The 20,722-nt window shown below is 47.0% G+C and overlaps 1 protein-coding gene across 3 annotated transcripts in view; it reads left to right on the plus strand.

Moving 5' to 3' along the window:
* VPS13B (vacuolar protein sorting 13 homolog B) overlaps positions 1 to 20,722 on the plus strand; it is a 2,423,697-nt gene that overhangs the window by 2,329,891 nt on the left and 73,084 nt on the right. For all 3 annotated transcript variants that reach the window (XM_069220546.1, XM_069220545.1, XM_069220547.1), the window contains exons 55-57: positions 6,854 to 6,972; positions 7,864 to 8,693; positions 9,801 to 9,977. In XM_069220546.1, the coding sequence (XP_069076647.1) occupies positions 6,854 to 6,972; positions 7,864 to 8,693; positions 9,801 to 9,977 (1,126 nt within the window). The remainder of the gene's footprint in view (positions 1 to 6,853; positions 6,973 to 7,863; positions 8,694 to 9,800; positions 9,978 to 20,722) is intronic.

A 20,722-nucleotide genomic window follows, 5' to 3' on the forward strand; every position in this document is an offset into this window, starting at 1 on the left:
TGGTGAGATGCAGTGCCTTCCTTCGCAGGCACATGACTTTTTAAAGCAGTTCTAATGGCTCATCAATTATTTTGGAATATATGATGGATCTACGCATGCCTTAACACGGTCGGAACAACAACTGCGTTGTTACCACGCATGCCTTTACAACGCTTTTTCGCTGTAAAAGCATGCCTAGTAAAGGCAAGTGTGGGCACAGCATGCGTGGTTCTATCATACCACCCGCCTTGTGGCTCAAAAGTACCCCACCCCTAAAACGTACAAAAAAAAAAGCGTGTGACCCCCACCCTAAAATGCCCAAAAAGCCCTTCATTCACTACCACCCCTAAAACCTAAAACAAAAAAAATAGAGCCACCCCTACCCTAAAATACCCAACCCCCTCGCCATGGCCCCTAAAAAAAAAAATTAGCCCAAGTCCTTATTCCACCCCACCCCAAAACCTTAAAAATAAATAAAAATAAAAAAAATAGCGCCACCCCCTACCCTAAAATATCCGACTCCCTCGCCACGGCCCCTAAAAAAAATAAATTAGCCCAAATCCTTAATCCACCCCACCCCTAAAACCTAAAAAATAAATTAAAAAAAAGTGCAACCCCTGCCCTAAAATGCTCAACCCCCCACCCGAAGACCTCAATCCACCCCACCCCAAAAACCTAAAAAAAAGAAATAGTGCGACCCCCCCACCATAAAATACCCAACTGCCCCCCACCCACCCCAAGTCCTTAGTCCACCCCACCCCTAAAACCTAAAAAAAAAAAGGGTGACCCCTACCTTAAAATACCCTACCCTGCCACTAAAAAAATTAATTAGCCCAACCCCCCACCCACCCCAAGCCCTTAATCCACCCCATCCCTAAAATCTGAAAAAAAGGTAGTGTGACCCCCTACCCTAAAATGCCCAAAACCCAGAACCCACCCCCTGCCCTTATTCCACCTTTATCCATCGAACCAAAAAAGCGACCCCAACCCTAAAATACCCAACCCCTGCCCCCCAAAAAAAATTAATTAGCCCAACCCCCCACCCAACCCAAGCCCTTAATCAACCCCACCACTAAAACGTTAAAAAAAAAACATTGAGGTACCCCCTTCCCCCACCCTAAAATACCCAAATCTGCCCACCCCTGGCCCTAAAAAAAAAAAAAAAACATAGCTCTCCCCCCCCACACCCATCCCAAGCCCTTAATCCATTCCCACCCCCTGAAAATTGAAAAACAAAAATAGCGCAACTCCCCCACCCAAAGCCCTACCCTAAAATAATGAATTTAAAAATTCCAACCGCCCCAACCCTAAAAAAATGCCCCATACCCCCCACACACCCCAAGCCCTTATTCCACACCCCACCCATAAAAACTATCCTCACTTACCTCACCGCGTCCTCTCCCGATCTACTTTGCCTTTTTCTGGGCCTTAACCACGCATACGCGTAGTTCAGCACATGCATGGTTAAGGCACAGAAAAAGGCAGTCGTTGTTCCAGCAACCGTGGTTACACTTGCGTGGAAAACGTCTGCGTTGTTCCCAACTCGTTGTTTAGGACGTTTCCCATTATTTTGTGATTTGGTTCCTTCTACTCCTACCAAATGTTCTAAGGGTACATTTCCGCTTACTAGCATTAATTTTTCCTTACTATTTTTATGGCGGTCCCTTTATTTTGTAATTCAACTATGAGAGGGAGTCTATTCTCAGAATGACAAGCTAAATTACACAGATCCTTGTCCCAACTAGCAGAAAAGTCATCCCTTTATTGTTTACATATATATATATATATATATATATATCTGAGAAGATCTCGGAAAAGCATCAGAGCGCTGTAAATAGCACAATGAAATTGTAGTAGTGTTAACCAAGGAGGCATCAAATAACATATGAGCATCTTAGAGAGGCTGGCATGATGGTGAAGATGAAGGGGCTCGTAAGTACACGAGGAGGAGGCGAGAAGAGAAGTGTTCTTGGAGATTCCGATGGATTTTCGAAAGAGGGGTGGGCTAGGTGTTCTATAAGAACATGCAATGTGAATATGGGTGGAGAGACAAATGGAAAAAGGGTGTAGTGAATGATCTGATTTAACCTCTTAGCTGCTGGGCCTTTTCCCTCCCAGTGCTGAGCCTTTTTTTTTGTTATTTGGGGTAGTTCGCGCTTAGGCCTTCATAACTTTTTGCCCACATAAGCTATCCACGCCAAATTTGCGTCCTTTTTTTCCAAAATCCTAGGGATTCTAAAGGTACCCAGAGGTTGTGGGTTCCCCTGGAGAAGACCAAGAAATGAGCCACAATACAGCTAAAATTTCGTTTTTTTCAAACAAATGGGAAAGAAGGGCTACTGAAGAAGGCGTGTGTTTTTTCCCCTGAGAATGGCACCAACAAAGGGTTTGTGGTGCTAAAATCATCATCTTCCCAGCTTTCAGGAACAGGCAGACTTGAATCAGAAAACCACATTTTTCAACGCAATTTTAGCATTTTACTGGGACATACTTCGTTTTTGCTATTTTTGGTGCTTTCAGCCTCCTTCCAGTTAGTGACAGGAATGGCAGTGAAACCAATACTGGATCCCAGAAAGCCAAGCATTTCTGGAAAGTAGACAAAATTCTGAATTCTGCAAAAGGTCATTTGTGTAGATCCTACAGGGTTTTCCTACAGAAAATAACACCTGAAATAAATAAAATATTGAAATTGAGCTGAAAAAAACAGCCATTTGTCTCCACGTTTTACTCTGTAACTTTTTCCTGCAATGTCAGATTTTTTAAAGCAATATACCTTTACGTGTGCTCGACTCTTTTGGTTGCAGGGATATATAGGGCTTGTAGGTTCATCAAGATCCCTAGGTACCAAGAGCGAATAAATGAGCTGCACCTTGCAATGGGTTTTCATTCTATACCGGGTATACAGCAATTAATTTGCTGAAATATAAAGAGTGAAAAATAGTTATCAAGAAAACCTTTGTATTTCCAAAATGGGCATAAGATAAGGTGTTGAGAAGCAGTGGTTATTTGCACATCTCTGAATTCCGGGGTGCCCATACTAGCATGTGAATTACAGGCCATTTCTCAAATAGACGTCTTTTTTACCCACTGTCTTACATTTGGAAGGAAAAAATGTAGAGAAAGACAAGGGGCAATAACACTTGTTATGCTATTCTGTGTTCCCCCAAGTCTCCCGATACAAATGGTACCTCACTTGCATGGGTAGGCCTACTGCTCGTGACAGGAAAGGTAACATGGACACATCACATTTTTACATTGAAATCTGACGTGTTTTTTGCAAAGTGCCTAGCTCAACCGGCACCTAGGGAAACCTACCAAACCTGCGCATTTTTGAAAACTAGACACCCAGGGGAATCCAGGATGAGCTGACTTGTGGGGCTCTCACCAGGTTCTGTTACCCAGAATCCTTTGCAAACTTCAAAATGTGGCCAAAAAAAAACACTTTTTCCGCACATTTTGGGGACAGAAAGTTCTGGAATCTGGGAGGAGACACAAATTTCCTTCCACCCAGCGTTCCCCCAAGTCTCCCGATAAAAATGGTACCTCACTTGTGTGAGTAGGCCTAGCGCCTGCGACAGGAAATGCCACAAAACACAATGTGGACACATCACATTTTCCTAAAGAAAACAGAGTTGTTTTTTGCAAAGTGCCTAACTGTATATTTTGGCCTCTAGTTCAGCTGGCACCTAGAGAAACCTACCAAACCTGTGCATTTTTTTAAAATTAGACACTTAGGGAATCCAAGATGGGGTGACTTGTGGGGCTTTCACCAGGTTCTGTTAACCAGAATCCTTTGCAAACCTCAATATTTGGAAAAAAAAACAATTTTCCTCACATTTGGAATCTGAGAGGAGCCGCAAATTTCCTTCCACCCAGCATTCCCCCCAAGTCTCCCGATACAAATGGCACCTCACTTGGGTGGGTAGGCCTAGTGCCCGCTACAGGAATAGATCACACAACGGTCAATGTTGGTCCTTACGTGAGGCAACTGTTGACCGTGGAGTGATCCATTCCTGACGCAGGCACTAGGTATAGGCACTCAAGTGGGGTAGTGTTTTTATCAGGACAGGTCAGGAATCACTGGGTGGTAGGAATTTCGTGGATCCCAGCATATTCCTGTAGTTCGTGTGACAGAAATGCAAGAAAAACAGAGTTTTTATTCAACATTTCAGATTTGCAGGGTATTCTGGCTGAGAAAACTTTGAGGAATCCACACAAGTCACACCTCTGTGGACTCCCCCGGATGTCTAGTTTCCAGAAATGTTTGGGTTTAGTATGTTTCCCTATATGGCCGCCAAACCCAAGACCAAAAACACAGGTGCCTGCCTTACAAAACCATTTTGTTTTGTGATAGATAATTTTGATATCTCCACAATACGATTTGGGCGGTGGAATTTGGGGCTGAACTAAACTGGGGAGCTCCCAAGAGAGCACCCTCTCTGTGCTTGCCGCCGCATTTACCTGCTCTCTGGGTTGGGCTAACCCACTATTGCCCTGTTACACAGACTGTGCTTGCGAAGGGACAGCAGTACTGTCCTCATCACCTCTCTCATAATTTACTGGAAGAGGATTTATCCAATGGGACATCTGCTATCTCAGTCTCTGATCCTATGTCAGAGCTGTCACGCGGCAGCATCAGCAGCAGTCATCCATCAAGATGCCATCTCTGCCATTGGCTAAACTGTTGATTTAAAACATTAGCCTACGTAGGCAGTCACAAAATTGCTGGTGTGTGTGTGTTACGTGCAACAGTAGAGGCCACCTTACCTGCGCTTCTTCCCTCAATCAGCACGTTCTTTCAAGACACTCAAACACCTTGTCACATACCATTCGTCACAGTCTTTAGCACCTCCTGCGCCCAGTCCAACAATCATTATTGGTGCTCCCACTCCCTCCTCCTCGGATTCCCTCATTACCACCCAGCAAAAGTGCCCTTCATCTCTCCATAGCCGCCCTCCACCCCGCACATACATTTAATTTGTATTATAGCGCAGGTAATGGCTGACTTTACTAATGTATTCAGCTATTTACATAACATTTGCTCTTAGCAGTAGGCATGTAAACCTTCTGTGCTTCTTTATGGCACTAAAACTGCCACTAGACAAAAGTCTGATCCTTTTCACAATACTTACTTGACTTTTTCATTGCTGCCTAAAAGCTACAGTTGAAATGCGTCAGTTGAAGTATGTGCATTGCTTTGAAGACGCAAGCTGCAACTGCAAGGCAACTGGTGGCAAATATATATATATATATGATATATATATATATATATAGAATATATATATAGATCACTTTTATATGTGGGTCTGGTTTTCCTGGGGGCCGATCGCAGCCCCCAGGGAAACCACACATGCATTGACAAAAGTGATCAATATATATGTAGATCTATCTCTATATAGATATATCTATCTACATAGATATATCTACATATAGATCTATATATATAGGTCTATATCCATATATATATATATATATATATATATAGATATATCCATGTAGATAGATATATCTATTTATTTATATATATATATATATATATATATATATTTTTTTTAGTAGTTGTAGGGTTTCGTTTAAACCCTACAACTACTAAAAAAAACATATTGCCCCCACAAGGGGTTCGCCCTGCCCACGGGCGACCCCCCTGTCAAGTTCTCTATTTTTTATTTTATTTAGCCCTGGGGGAAGTGCGATGGTGACCCCCCCAGGGGACACCTACCTCCGTTTTGTGAGGGTGCTGCCACTCCCCCCTCCTCCCCCCCAAGTGAAATCCCTGGTGTCTAGTAGTGTTTCCTGGCCGTCGATCGCATCTGTGCTGTGATTGAGGGCCAGGAAACACATTCAGGAAGGCCGTTTTTGGGGCAGTTTTCCCCATCGGAGCAGACGTCAGCGCGGCGTGCGACGTCACAAAGGGGCAGGTGGGGGGTAAGGGGAGACACGGAAGAGCTTCTGTGTCTCCCGTTTTTTTAAAAAAATAATAAATCCTCGGTTGTGTCCCCCTCCCTGGTGTCGGCCACTGGTTGTGACCCGCACTTAACGGGTTAAGGCAAGCTTTTTGTAAAAACAGACATTGTTTATATAACTATCATGTCTTCTGTTTGCGTAATACCAGAAGCATGGTGGTAGAAAGGTGTTCTTTACTAACCAAGCCTAGCAGCTACATATTCACTGTAACTCTGCTTGTCAATCCCAGCAGGTCCACTCACCTTTCATCCTTCCGTGGTTGATAACATTGATTTGGGTAACAATAAACACCTGTTATTGAGTGCCCCGAAGGATGAATTTACGCTTCGCCAAAATTTATTGTTTCGAGGACAGCAGGGAAACGTGCATAATATGTCCGTAAATGAAGGCAAAGTGAGCGTTTGAAATTTCGAGGGTCTGTTGATGCTCATTTCAACCCACTAAATTATGAGACTTGACCTGTTTTAGGTGTGCCTCCCATTCATTGTCTCCTGCAGAACCCCCTCCTCACCACCCTGCCCCTCCATCTCCTCTTAATGTTTTCTAATGGTTTTCTCTCAGGGGCTCTCTCGACCTCCCCTTCTCAGTGTGTGCCTCACTTTCCCTGTGTCCTGGGAGTATTTACCAGTGTTTTCTCCATCGCTCAGCTCGTGTGCCACTGCCCTTTGTCGCGTCACTGCGCCTGTGTCCCCGTCTGTTCCCTGCATGTCACCCGGGCTTCTGTCTACTCATCTCCTGCACCCTCGACCTGTCTCCCAAACTCTCTACATTCCTGCTCCTCGAACTTATTGTACCCGTATCCCACCCACGCCTGAAGAATTAGCTGCCATGTGTGCTACTTAACGGGTCTAAGCCCAAAGCTGTCTCTGCTTTGTGCAGTTTACGAGGAGTTCTTGCTTTGTGTCTGCAGATTGTGTTCCTCATTGGCTACGGCTACGTGTACGTGGACGTTGATCATCACTGCGGGACGGTGGTGATGACCCTGGCGCCCGAAGGAAGAGCGGGACCGGTCCTCACTGGCTTGAACCGGTACGTGCCCGACATAGATGATGAGACTGCTGTGGAGAGACAGGGCCCTGAGGTGCAAAGTGACCTATGAGATCAGCCTTAATGGTTTGCTGCATGAGTCTGTGTCAAGTGTTTATCCGGCATACTCACTTTTGTGAATCACCGTAGGACACGACAGTCCCCCTCTGAGGTCATGTCGAACTCTAGTAAACACCGACAACCTCCTAAAATAAACAGAAGGGCCATGGCTAAGAAAAAGAACATTTCAGAGCATCGTTTGAACTATATCAACAGTCTAATAAAATGGTGCGCTTTTAAACTGCTCTTGCTGCCTCTGCTGTGGGATTTCTACAGTACCAGTGAACCACGGGCCTGTAGCACTCCGTGTTCCCGGTATCCCTGGCAGGCTCCCCATGAGAAGGGAGCTGAAATGCTCCGGCCCTCTCCATTAAATATTAATAGCGAAGGAGAATCGCCCATCGACAGTACTCAGGACCTCATTTGTTAGTTATTTGTGACCGATGGCGGCCAGGCATGCAGAGACTGTCATTTTTTGCGATGGGGACTGTTGTTTTTCAGAGTTGAAGGTTGGTTTTGACTTTAGTATTTGCAACTAATGATCTTTAAAAGAAAAGCTTAATCTTGTTCACAATTAAGTGGAAATGTGGCATGGATGAGGTGGAGTAAGACATTTAGTGGATCCTTTATCGTAATTGCTGATCGCACTACCATACCAAAAGTAGACTGCATATGCAACTGAGGGTCAGTTGATTGAAGGAAAGAGCACATTTCCACCTGTATTTGTCATGCCCATGTGGGTTATTTGCCACCATACGTGTTGGGGAAAGGGCATGCTGTTTCAATGAATTAAACAAGTTTCAAGTGGAGCTATTTGTTCTTCCTTTCCCACAGGTCCGAGGAACAGAGCCTTGTGTTCAAAGTGTTCATCACAGAGCTGAGCCTGGCAATATATGACGATGTAACGAACTACAAAATGGCCTCTGAACTTTTGCGGCTGACGTTGGACAATGTTTTCCTCCACCTGGCGCCAGTGACCAGTTACCTGAAGCATCCATCGAGGGAGTTCCAGACAGAGAACGCCGATGGTCTTCCCCACTTTTATAGCCTGGAGGTGTACTGTGGGGACTTGCAGCTGGACAACCAACTGTACAACAAATCCAACTTTCACTTTGCCGTCCTGGTGTGCCAGGAGGAAAAAAACGAGAACGCAACGTGGCTGAAAGTGAGCAACTTTGTAATATCCATGAAGGAACTGCAAGAGTACAAGGAAAACAGTTTTTTGAAACTGTGCATTACTCTTTCAAAAGACCAGAACTCTATATTTGATGTTAATGAACTCACATTTGAACTGAAACCAGCTAGATTGTATGTGGAGGACACATTTGTTTACTACATTAAAACTTTGTTTGACACCTACCTCCCAGACAACAAAGTAAGCAACTACTCAGTGCGTGCTTCAGGTATCGCTGCCAGTAAGATCCTTCCAGAGCAGGTCAAACAGCATGCACTAGCCTTGGTCAGCCCAGTGAAGTTGAGCAAGTTGACGGTGCACCCTGTGAACTTGTTGGTCAGCATCCACGCCTCCCTTAAGCTGTATATTGCCTCCGATCACACCCCACTGTCCTTCTCTGTGTTTGAACGAGGGCCCGTCTTCACCACCGCCAGGCAGCTCATCCATGTCCTTGCCATGCATTATGCAGCTGGAGCCCTTTTCAGAGCAGGTGAGTATGAAACACTTCTACTTTTTTCAACACAGACTTTTCTAATTCTAGGGACATTTAACAACATTATGTGAAACTGCAACTCCTTTGCACTAAACATAAGGGCCTGACATCAAGTGAGGCTTTTCACAGGGAAACTGAAATGGCAAAGTATTTCTCAACCTTTTTGCCGTCTTAGTCCTAAATATTGCACCAAGCAAGACATTTTTTGGTTCATTTTATATATATTTGCAAGTTCCCACAATGTTGAAATATACATTTGCTTCTGTTTTGGCCTGTGGAAAATGTTTTCTGACTATGCCCGCCATGTCCTGTTTTTATTTGTTATTACTTTACAGGTATATGGGTTGTGCTACATCAGATTCTCAATGTAAATGTATGTCTGGTTAAACCTTTCTGACCAGAAAACTTTTAAGTACCACCTAGAGTGAGTTTACTTGACTAAGCCTGAAGCAAGTTGTGCCAGGAGTCATGTGACCCGCTCTTCCATAAGATAATTATTAAAACCGACATGATGCTCTTGATTTCTTGAGACTATTGGTTCTCAAGTATAGGAGGATGATGAAAAGAGAGCAAACACCAAGGTAGGCAACCAGATGGCCACTGAGTGGCTGGGAAATTCGAGGGACTGGGTAGTGACCTGTCACATATCGAAATAGAAAAGAAAATCATTCTACAAAGTTTAGAAAGATGAAGAGACATTGTAAGAATATTGTGGGTGGTGTATGTAGAAGGGCAGCGTTTTTGGACTTTTCAAAGTCTGAAAGTCTTCTACCTTATCTTTGAAACTACAGGCCTTAACCCTAGTTTTTGGTGCTGTTTTTAGATCATACACGAGGCTCATGAGAGGAACTTGTTCAAAAGCTATTTTTTGGGGTTGCCAAGGAGATTGCTTTGATTTGCTCAGTTCAAAGGGATGCCATGTTTAAAGTCATGCAGAATGAGTTATTTTCTGTATTTTCTTCTAGAGGAACTCACGATCGTTCAATTTTTATCTTGAGAAATGCATTGCAAGAAGAGCGTGTCACTTTTTAGAGCAACAAGTGCCAGGCTTTCTCCAGGGTACAGCCAAAATGTAAACTGTCACACTCCTTTGCCCTTCTTTAGGCTGGGTCGTCGGATCATTGGACATTTTGGGAAGTCCAGCCAGTCTGGTCAGAAGCATTGGAAATGGGATCGCAGATTTCTTCCGGCTTCCCTATGAAGGACTGACTCGAGGACCTGGGGCCTTTGTGAGTGGTGTCTCACGAGGAACTACATCGTTTGTCAAGCACATTTCCAAAGGTAGGTATTTCACTGCAAATGGTTTTGCTTTAAACTTGTTACAACACGTTGTTTACGATGAAACCGTACAGTTGGCTTCTTGAATCAGAAATACATTTGGAAGATGGGAGTTGGCTCTGCTCCTGCTTTTGGCTTCCCAGGTTGCAGAGCAATGGTGTCCGGTTGCTTGCTGTGTCTTCTGTGTATTGAGCAGAGCACTTCTTGCCTCTGGTGTGTGGGAACACTTCATGAAGTGCTGGAATTAAAATCCCCCCTAGAGAAACAAAAGGTTGGCTCGCAAGACGAGCCCACATAATAAATAAAGAAATATTAAAGATGTTCAGTGCTTCTGCTAACCATCAGAAACTCTACACCACATTGCCTCATCATATTTATTATTAAAAAATTTAGTTGCAGTTGTCATAACATTCCAAGCATGTGGATACATTTTGACATAAAAGGGTTGGGGTTGGGGGATGCAGATCAACGTTTACAGTCTATAGGTACAGCGACATCTAGTGCTGTGCAACTGTCAGACGAAAACACAGATAGGCTTTTTTCACAGTAGGATACATATTATACCTGAACTTTGGTGTTTAGAATGCACCTTGTGTTGTGAGCAGAACACAGATGCCTTTTCTAACTTACTTTGTCTTCGGATAGACAAAAACTGCTTTACACTTTAAGACGAGGTGTCACGTACAAACTCTCTTGGCCCCAGAGACTACTTGTCATTCCCAGTATATTTGTAGGCCTACATTTCACATTGGTTCATTGTAATCTTGCTACTGGCAGCTTGCAATACTTATATCAATTTCAGGGAGCGATGTAGCAGACTCTGATTTGGAGAGATTGCTAATATGTCAAAGGAATATGGACATTCTGGAAACTGGAGGCTTGGAGGGCTTCTCAGAAGCTCCATTTCAACGTGTTTGTTTCCTCTCGGTCTCTGTTATTCATTTTGCCCAGTGGGTTTATAAGGCTGCGCGTGATAATATTTTAAATGTAATCCAGTCACACTTTATTTTCAGAAGTTTGAAGAAAAAGGGTCTTAAGTTTGAAGCTGTCTCTTTTCTGAGATATCAGTCTTTTTTGCACCCCCTTCTCCCCTCATCCAACCTAGACATGAGAACAAGATGGAAACACAGTTCGGCTATTTCAGTCCCATTATACTGTCTCCTTTGATTTCTCATATTATGTGTCTGTCCTGCTTACTCTCTCGACTGTGTCTTTCCTTCTTTTGTGTGCATACCCTTTGAGCTACCCCTTCTTTCCTGCGTGTGGTGTTACCGTCTCATTCTGAAGTGGTCCTTTCCTAGAAATAACAATTTTGTGAATCTAAACATGTAACACCTTTCTGCACTCGCCTGTCTCCCCCAACCCTCTCTTGTGTTTGTCTGCTCTGTAAGTTCCTTTCTAAATGGGTAACATCACTTACAATGCGGACAATGCATTTACCACAGTGCCATTACCACGTATGTGCGTTCAGCACGCATGCCTTTAGCACGCATGCCGTTACTACGCTTATGCGTGGTGAAGGCAGAGAGCGCATCTAGCTGTCCTGGTGGAACCAGAAGGAGCAGAGGAGAGAGGTAAGTAGGGCTGGGTTTGGAGGGGGAGGATGGGGTAGTTTTTAGGACAGCACAGGTTTGGGGGGGTCAGGTAGTTTTTACAACATGGTGGGTTAGGTTTCAGTGTTCAGGGGGGTTGGGGTAGTTTTTAGGACAGGGTGGGGTAGGTTTTAGGGTTCAGGGGTGGGGGGGGTCGAGGTAGTTTTTCGAACAGGGTCGGGTAGGTTTTAGAGTCCAGAGCGGGGGCTAGAGGTAGTTTCTATAACAGGGCAGGGTAGGTTTTAGGGTTTCAGGGTGGGGGGAGGGTCAGGGTAGTTTTTAGATCAGGCCAGGGTAGGTTTTTGGGTTCAGGATGGGAGGGTCGGGGTAATTTTTAAGACAGAGTGGGGTAGTTTTTAGGGTCCAGGGTAGTTTTTAGGGCAGGGTAGGTTTTAGGGTTCAGGGCGGGGGCAGGGGGTTGGGGTAGTTTTTAGGATAGGGCGGGGCAGTTTTAAGTGCTGGGGCAGGGGGGATTGCAGAGTATGGTCTCGGGTGTAAGGGAGCAGGGCAGGGGACAATTTACCACGTATGTTCCTTTGATCACACATGGTTTTACAACGAAATTTGCTGTAAAGGCATGCATGGTAAAGACGTGGTCAGTGTGATTCCATCATACAACCGTTTCACCTATCATCTTTATCCTATGTCTGTCTGACCATTGGACCCTTTCTGTGAGTGTCTCTGTGTGGGTGTCCCCTTCATTTTTTCTTTGTACTGCCATACCAGTACCATTTTTTTTTTTTTTTTTTTTTTTTTAATTAACTCTTCTTATTTTATGCAGTTTTCCATATAAGCAGAACATAGTTTCACAACCAGTGCTACTGTCTTGTCGGAGTCTTATCATGAAAGCCATTCAGTATTCATTACGGAAGCAATTATATAGCATAGAACAATATTTTCATCACTCCCCCCTCCTCATAAAGTGCGGCATCAGCTGGCTGGCATCCCCCATTTGCTCCAAAGTCACTGTGACCAGTCTCCAGGGAGACCATATTTTTAAATATTTCATATGTGCTCCACGGGCCTTGTAGACTAGTACTTAAAGGGCGGCACAGTAGTCCATTCAGCTAGTCCATTCAGTGACTGGCAGGGTGTGGGCCTCCCACCAGTGGCGAGCTATGCCTCTTTTTGCCACCAGATATCCTATGGCCACTAGTGCCCAGTAGTACTGTCTTGGGATTGAGTTCCTACTGTTTGACAACCACATCTCCCAGGAGCCCATTAACAGCCCTCCAGTAATGGTGGCTCACAAAGGCATTGGCAAAAACAAGGTGATGGATGGAATGCTTGAATTAATCTCAGTCATTAGCAATTGCTCAGGTCGCATCCCAATCTATCCCTTTTATGCCCACCATGCCACCTCCATTTTGGACCCAGCCATATGCAAATCATTCTTGACCCTGCTCCTCATGGGAACAGTCCAGCTTGAACTGCCAGGCCATGTCCGCCTAGAACCGGAACACAAGCAACCTATAGCCGATTTTGCCCTAGTTAGGGCTCTTCAGCCAGGTGTAGCTTGGTTCTAGTGGCACAGTGAGCCCGGGACCCACATCTGGGCATACCTGGCGCACTTACGGCAGAAAATGCAAAAACAACAAGGCGGTGGATGGAATGCATGAATTAATCTCAGCCAATGGCAATCACTCAGGCCACATTCCAATCCATTGTTTTTTTGTCCACCATGTCATCTCAATTCGGACCCAACCATATACAAATCAGTCTTGACCCTGCTCCTCATGGGAACAGTCCAGCCCAAACTGCCAGGCCAGATCCTCCCTGTACTGAAACATAAGCAATCACAGGGTATTCCCTGACGGTGGTGAAGAAGGTGCCAGGTGATGAAGCACATCTAAGACAGTGTGGGCTGATAGTTCTTCCCGTTCGCCAAAGTCTATTTTGAGGGTAGTAGAATTTGTGAAAATATTTAATTTGAACAAGAGGACAATGCATTGATGTTGCCAACAGTCGAGGCACTATGTTGGCCTCCATCCACTCGTCATTGACCAGGGCTCCTAAATCTGCCTCCCACTACACCCTAAGCGAAGGCATAGGGTCAGGTGAATTGTTCACTAATGATCTATAAGGTCTAGAGATTCCTCCTTTACCAAGTGTGACTAATATTAGTGATCTCTCCAAAGGGTTGTAGTCTGGGACAGCTGTGAGTTTGTCTCGGAAGGCATCTAATGCATGCCTAAGCTGCAAATAGCAGTAACATTGCGAACGATGGAGTTGAAAATCCACCACCAAGTCTTAGATTGTTGTGATAGTGCTGCACTTCCACGCATCCTCAAGATTAGAGCTGCCTATTAGGTCCCATCTTACAAACCCCAAGAGGTTGCCCATTTTGGACAACCCGGTACCCTGCCACCACGGCTTTGCTGCTGTTAACTTGCCATTAAATATATTTCATTGCAGCGTGCCACTTGAGGATGTGGAAGCATATGATCTGGAGCAGTATGCAGGGGGAGGCCCCACCATAAAACAAGTTCGGTGTTTCATGTGGGTCAGTGATTTCGAGCTCTAGTCAGCTAGTGGGGTTGTTTCTGTCACCATACATCCATCCGTTAATAGGCACCATTGGGACACACCGTATTACAGCTTAACATCCATTCAACCCAGTCCCGTTTCATATGATGACATGGAACATTTGACAGATGACACTCGGGCTCTTACTCGCCAAAACAGAAGGAGCCAATCTGGGCTTGCACTTTTGAAAGAAAAAAAAAGGGGGTGGGTGCAGAATAAGTGGGTAAGTTTGAGAACATACAAAAATTGTGGAAGTGAGACCATCTTGAATAGCGCTGCCAGCTCACCATAGTTACTGGCACACCTTGAAAGTTTACTTAATCTTGTGCCATAGTGGTAGTACATTAAGTTCCCAATATATGTGTTGCATAAAGGCTATTGTCATGCCCAGATAAGAAAGCTGTGTCCCGCCACCCGAAGTCCTGAGTAAATCGAAACAGTCAGTACATCTCTCCATACTAGGACTATTGTGGATTTCCCCCAGTTCACCCTGAGCATGAAGCATCTTCGTAAAGATGTAAGATTTCCATGAGACAGGGACCGGTGTACCTATTGCGCTGGACATAAAGCACCATATCAGCATGTAGAGAATTACTTTGTCCTCTAGACGTCCCCACTGCTGAAAACAGCCCACTTGGGAATCTAGCTTGATCAGCTCTGTGAGAGGCTTCATCACCAAGGCGAATACCAACAGCTAGAGCAGGCGATCCCCATTAACGCCACACTGTATTGGGAAGGAAGGGGACAGAATTCCATTAACTTGGGCCCTTGCTAATAATCCATTGTAGAGGCTCTTAATCCAACAGAGAAACGGGGGATCAAATCATATTTTTGAAGAACCGCCAGGAGGAAAGGCCAGCGGACTGTGTCAGAGGCGTGCTCCACATCTGTCACTGCAGGGTACTGTCCTCTGAAAGGTCATCTCTTCAGGCCAGGTATAGACAGCAGAGACAGGTGCTTCTGCTGGGCATGACGTAATTTTGGTCCAGATGAGCCAGGGAATGGATCACCTTTGCCAACCCTGTCACCAATATTTTGGTGAGTATTTCAGATTCTATGTTTATAAGCAACATAGGGCAGTAAGAGGCACACCCCTCAGGAAGCTTTCCAGATTTGAGGATAACCGTTAATATCGCCCCTCTTAAATTGTGGGGGAGCTCGCACTTATCATATATGTCGTCATACAGCACCAGTAAATATGGGATGAGCAGGGAGGAGTATGTTTGGAAGAACAACAGGGAAAAGCCATTGGGGCCCAGGGTTCACCTGAGGATCTTGATACAGTTACTGGTTGCATCTCCACCACAGTAATTGGGAGACCCAATTTAGTGCTCTCTTCCTTTGGGAGGATATTCTTTGGGAGTTCTCATACAATTGGGTGGTCTCTTTCAGGGAAGGGGAGGTGCGTGATGGTAAAACAGGGTACAGTAGTATGAACAAAACTCAGGGGCTATGGGTAACGTTGCGCTGATTTCCTGTCTTCTAAGAGTACAAAGTTCAAGAACAATCCTGCAACCAGTCTGTGTGTTTGGGGGCCAGGAGAGCAGCTTCCCTACCTAGTCTCCCATCTCGTACATACTTCCCTGGGAGTGGAAACAGCCTATTCGCGCCAAACCGAGAAGCTTTCGGCAGAAGGCAAGATAAGCTCGATCTGGGGAGCTCCTTGCCAAGTCACCTTATCACGTTCGAGACAGTCAATATCTTGTTCCAGCTGCAGTAGCTCACTATTGTGATCCCTGTTTTTTCCCTAGATGTATGTTAAAGCTTCCCCATAACTACCATCTTACAGGCCTCCTGTAGAGTAGTAACTGAGGAGTCTGAACCACTTTTATGGTCAAAACACTCTGTGCTAGTATTCTGGGGATGGTTGCTAAATGAGTCCTCCAGTCGAGGTGGGCCCTCTCCCGTACCCCACAACTCCGCCCTAGCTGATCTAACAACTGTCAACATCATGGGGGAATGGCCCAAGAGCCCTCTAGGCAGTATGCCTATTCGGGAAATATTGCCGATATCGGTCACAGGGTAAAAAGGTAGTCATTCTGATGGATACAACTACCTGTGGATTCCTCACCTAATGAATACTCCCATGGCGCCAGCATTCGACGGAAATCTTCTTCCTAGTCTCTGCACGTCGACGAGGACGTCACTCTAGCCCACGCGACGCCGTCTGATGTCATACAGGCAATAAGAGGTCCTCGCCGACGTCAGTTCCCTTTTTTCCGTGCATTCGAAACGGTTATCTTCGAGGGAGCTACTGTTGCTTTCGAAGTTACAGTGTGTTTTTCTGCTGCGTGATTTTTATCTGAGAGTTACTATGTCTCAGAGGAAGTCTGGTTTCAAGCCCTGTCGGGAGTGTGGGGGCAAGATGTCCGTTACGGACCCACACTCGGACTGTTTATGGTGCTTAAGCTCCGACCACGACGTCGCAACATGTGATTCATGCCAACACATGAATCCCAAGGCCCTAAAAGAGCGAGAGGCTAAACTCTTCATGGCGAAGTCGAAGAGGAAGGAGAAGAAGCATCATAGGAAGCCCTCCTCGCCGAAGACTCATCGGCGTCATCGAGATTCCCGGCGCCGTAGGGATTCACGGCGCCATTCCAGACAGAGGTCTCGATCGAGGTCGCCTTCGGCTCGGCGTCGTAAGACTTGGGAGGTCAGTCCCACAGTCACTCTACATCCATCGACGCCGTTGCCTTCTCCGGCTTCGCCGACTTCGCCTGGGCAGACATCTTCAGTGATTGAAGTGACGCAGCCTCAGGTGTTCTCTCCGGCGTCGCAGACGTCGAGGCTGGCGTCGGGGTCGCCTTCGATCCAGGCACCCCAGTATCCGGCTTTTCCTGCCCCTGGAGCCGATAATACCGCATTTTTGAATGCGATGTATACCATCTTTCAGCAGATGGCTCCAGGAGGTGCTCCAACTGGTCCTTCGGGGCCGTTGGCTTTCACCTTGGGTGCTCCGGCGCCGCTACGGCCAGCACCCTTCATGCACTTTCTCCCCTTAGGGAATGTGGGCTCGGCGCCGGTGTCGACTCCGGTGTCCGCTCCAGTGGCCCCAGAGGTTTCGGCCCCGGAGGTTTCCATCCCGTCGACTTCGGGGTTTCGACCAGTGACTCCGACAGGACCATCGGAGGCTCCGAGACGCGCCTCTCTGCATCCGGCTCCTACCTCGGCGTCGAAGCTGCCTGTGGCACCGGACATGGCGTTGGATGGATCCGGCGATCGGCGTCGTTCCTCGAATTTAGCGGATGCCATGTCGACGCCGCGTATTGAAGAGAGGCTACATTCTAGGAGGCGTGCTCTCCGTCTCTTAGAGGAGCAGGAATACCAACGGGTCTTGGAGGAAGGAGAGATAGAGGATTCTGGCGAGGGTCTTCATGGACTGGATACAGCTAGTGGGCTGGATACTTCCCCTGAGTGGGACTTGTCATCTCCAGGGGAGTATACTGAGGAGGCAGCCACTTTTCACGCTGTGGTAAGAAAGGCAGCTAACTTTCTTGAATTGCCTTTGCCGGTAGCGGAGGCGAAGCAGAATTTGTTGACTGAGATCCTGCATCCGGCCTCTACTGCAGCGGAGCCTCTTTTACCATTCAATGAGGCTTTGCTTGATCCGGTGTTGGAGGTGTGGAAGAAGCCGGTATCTTCCTCGGCTGTTCATAGGGCTGTGGCCAGGAGGTATCGGGCTGCACCATCTGACCCTGGCTTTCTGTCCAGACACCCTACGCCGGAGAGCTTGGTGGTCCAGGCCTCCTGTTCTTCTAAATCTGCGCCTGGATCTTTTCCGACGGTGCCGGGGGATAGAGACTCCAAGAAGTTGGACTCACAGTCCAAGAAAATATTCTCATCCTGCAGCATGGCGTTAAAGTCCACCAACGCGTCATGTATCTTGGGGAGGTACATCTATGCACTTATGGACGAAATAACATCTTCACATACGGAGCTTCCCCAAGGGCTTTTGAATATCGTCTCCGATGCCCAGGCTGCTGCAACCCAGGTTATCCAATCTGGGTTGGATACGACTGACTCAGTGGCTAGGGCGATGGGCACGGCTGTGGTTGCGAGGAGACAGGCTTGGCTTCGCAACTCAGGGTTCTCTGCGGACGTGCAGTCGACCCTGTTGGACCTCCCGTTTGATGGGGACAAACTGTTTGGGGCCAAGGCAGATTCGGCCCTGGAGAGGTTCCAAGAAAGCAGGGCCACAGCCAAATCATTAGCACTACAAGCCCCTTCTTCTACCTCCTCCAGATTTTTCAGGAGGTTTCGTGGATTTGGACGTGGCTCTTCCTCCTCTTCCTTTTGGGGGAAATTCCAGCAACCCGCCTCTTCTCACCCCTATAGATCATTTAGAGGGAGAGGTAGGGCCCGCACCAGAGGAGCCTCTCAGCAGCACTCTGCCTCTTCCTCGTCCTCTGGAGGGGTGCAGCAGGGAAAGCAGCCTTAGGCTTCCACCATTTCCCACTCACTCCTCTCCTGTAGGGGGAAGATTACGGCATTTTCTCCACAAGTGGGAGACTATTACAACGGACACTTGGGTTATCAGTATTGTGGAGAAAGGCTACACCCTTCCCTTTCGGGAGTTTCCGCCCCCCCTCCCGCCCGCCCATTTTATTGTTCAGAAGAACACCTCCTTTTGCTAGAACAGGAGGTTCAAGTCCTCCTTTCAAAGGGCGAGGTGGAGTTGGTTCCAGAGCAGGAAAGGGGTCGAGGTTGTTACTCAAGGTACTTCCTGATTCCCCAGAAAGATGGTCGGTTGAGACCGATCCTGGATCTGAGGATCTTGAATTGGTTCCTCAATCAGGAAAAGTTCAAGATGCTGACCCTAGCACAGGTGCTTTTGGCGTTGAACAAAGAAGATTGGATGGTGTCTGTCGACTTGCAGGATGCTTATTTTCATATCCCGATACTCAAGTCGCACAGGAAGTATCTCCGGTTTGTGGTAGGGTCGCAGCACTATCAGTTTGCGGTCCTCCCTTTTGGTCTTACTGCAGCACCTCGAGTCTTCACGAAGGTGATGTCGGTGGTTGCGGCAGAGCTCAGAAGGAAGGGGATAGCAGTATTCCCTTACTTGGACGACTGGTTGATCAAAGCCAAGTCCCCGGAGCTTGTGTCGTATCATCTGCAGTCAACAACCCAGTTGTTGTTCGACCTGGGCTTTTCGGTGAACGTGCCCAAATCTCACCTGGAGCCCTCTCAGCGCCTCCTGTTCATAGGGGCAGTACTGGATACAACATTGAATCGAGCCTTTCCTCCGCCTCAGCGGGTTCAAGATATTCAGGAATTGGTTCCAATGTTTCGAAATGGAGCGGTAGTTCCAGTCCTCAAGGTCCTTCGCCTGCTCGGTCTGTTTGCCTCCTGCATACTGTTGGTCACGCATGCTCGCTGGCACATGAGGGCTCTTCAGTGGTGCCTCCGAAGGCAGTGGTCTCAACACAAGGGAGATCTAGAAGGTGCGGTCAAGATCTCCAGAGATGCTGCTGTGGACTTGAAGTGGTGGATTGCGAGCAACAATCTTTCGCAAGGAAAGCCGTTTGCGCAGTCGCCACCAGTGGCCACGGTCATAACGGATGCTTCCACTCTAGGGTGGGGAGCTCATCTGGGGGATCTGGAGATCAAAGGACTTTGGTCTCCAGAGGAACAGATGTTTCATATCAATCTGTTAGAGTTACGGGCTGTACGTCTGGCTCTCAAGGCCTTCCTCCCTTCCCTTCGTGGTCAGTCGGTACAGGTCCTGACGGACAATACTACCTCGATGTGGTACATAAACAAACAGGGAGGAGTAGGGTCGTACCTTCTCTGCAGAGAAGCTCTTCGGCTATGGTCCTGGGCAAAGGACCATCAGATTTGCTTGGTAGCAAATCATTTGGCCGGGGTCTTGAATGTACGTGCGGACAGTCTCAGTCGCCAATTCTCGGCCGACCACGAGTGGCGTCTCCATCCAGATCAAGTCTGTTTAATCTTCCAGATGTGGGGGTTTCCTCGGATAGATCTGTTTGCCACTCGGGAGAACGCACATTGTCCGTTATTCTGCAGCCTCCAGTATCCGGTGCAGGGAGCATTGGGGGACGCGTTTCAGATAACATGGTGCGACCAGTTGCTTTACGCGTTTCCCCCCATACCCTTGATTCCTCGAGTGTTGAGGAAGATTCGCCAAGACCGGGCCCAAGTCATCTTAATAGCTCCGGATTGGCCAAGGAGGGTGTGGTACTCCGACCTTCTCCAACTCTCGCTGTGCCCTCCGCTCCGTCTCCCTCTCAGGGCAGACCTCCTCTCGCAGTCGCAGGGGCAGGTTTTACACCCCAACCTCCAGAGTCTACACCTACATGCCTGGAGATTGAACGGGGCAACCTGAGTTCCTTCTCTCTCCCGCCTGATGTAGTGGATGTTATATTAGCGGCCAGGCGACACTCCACTAAATCTATCTACGCTAATAGGTGGTCTAAATTTGTTATGTGGTGTGGAGAGAGACAGATTGATCCCTTACATGCTCATCTGTTAGATGTTTTGTCTTTTGCTCTGTCTCTAGCGCAGAAAGGTTGTGCAGTGGCTACCATTAAAGGTTATTTGTCTGCCCTGTCAGCCTTCATTTGTCTTCCAGATCAACCATTGTTGTTTAAATCCCCTATTGTTCTC

Source organism: Pleurodeles waltl, chromosome 2_2, assembly GCF_031143425.1.
Source record: "Pleurodeles waltl isolate 20211129_DDA chromosome 2_2, aPleWal1.hap1.20221129, whole genome shotgun sequence".
Classification (NCBI taxonomy): Eukaryota; Metazoa; Chordata; class Amphibia; order Caudata; family Salamandridae; genus Pleurodeles; species Pleurodeles waltl.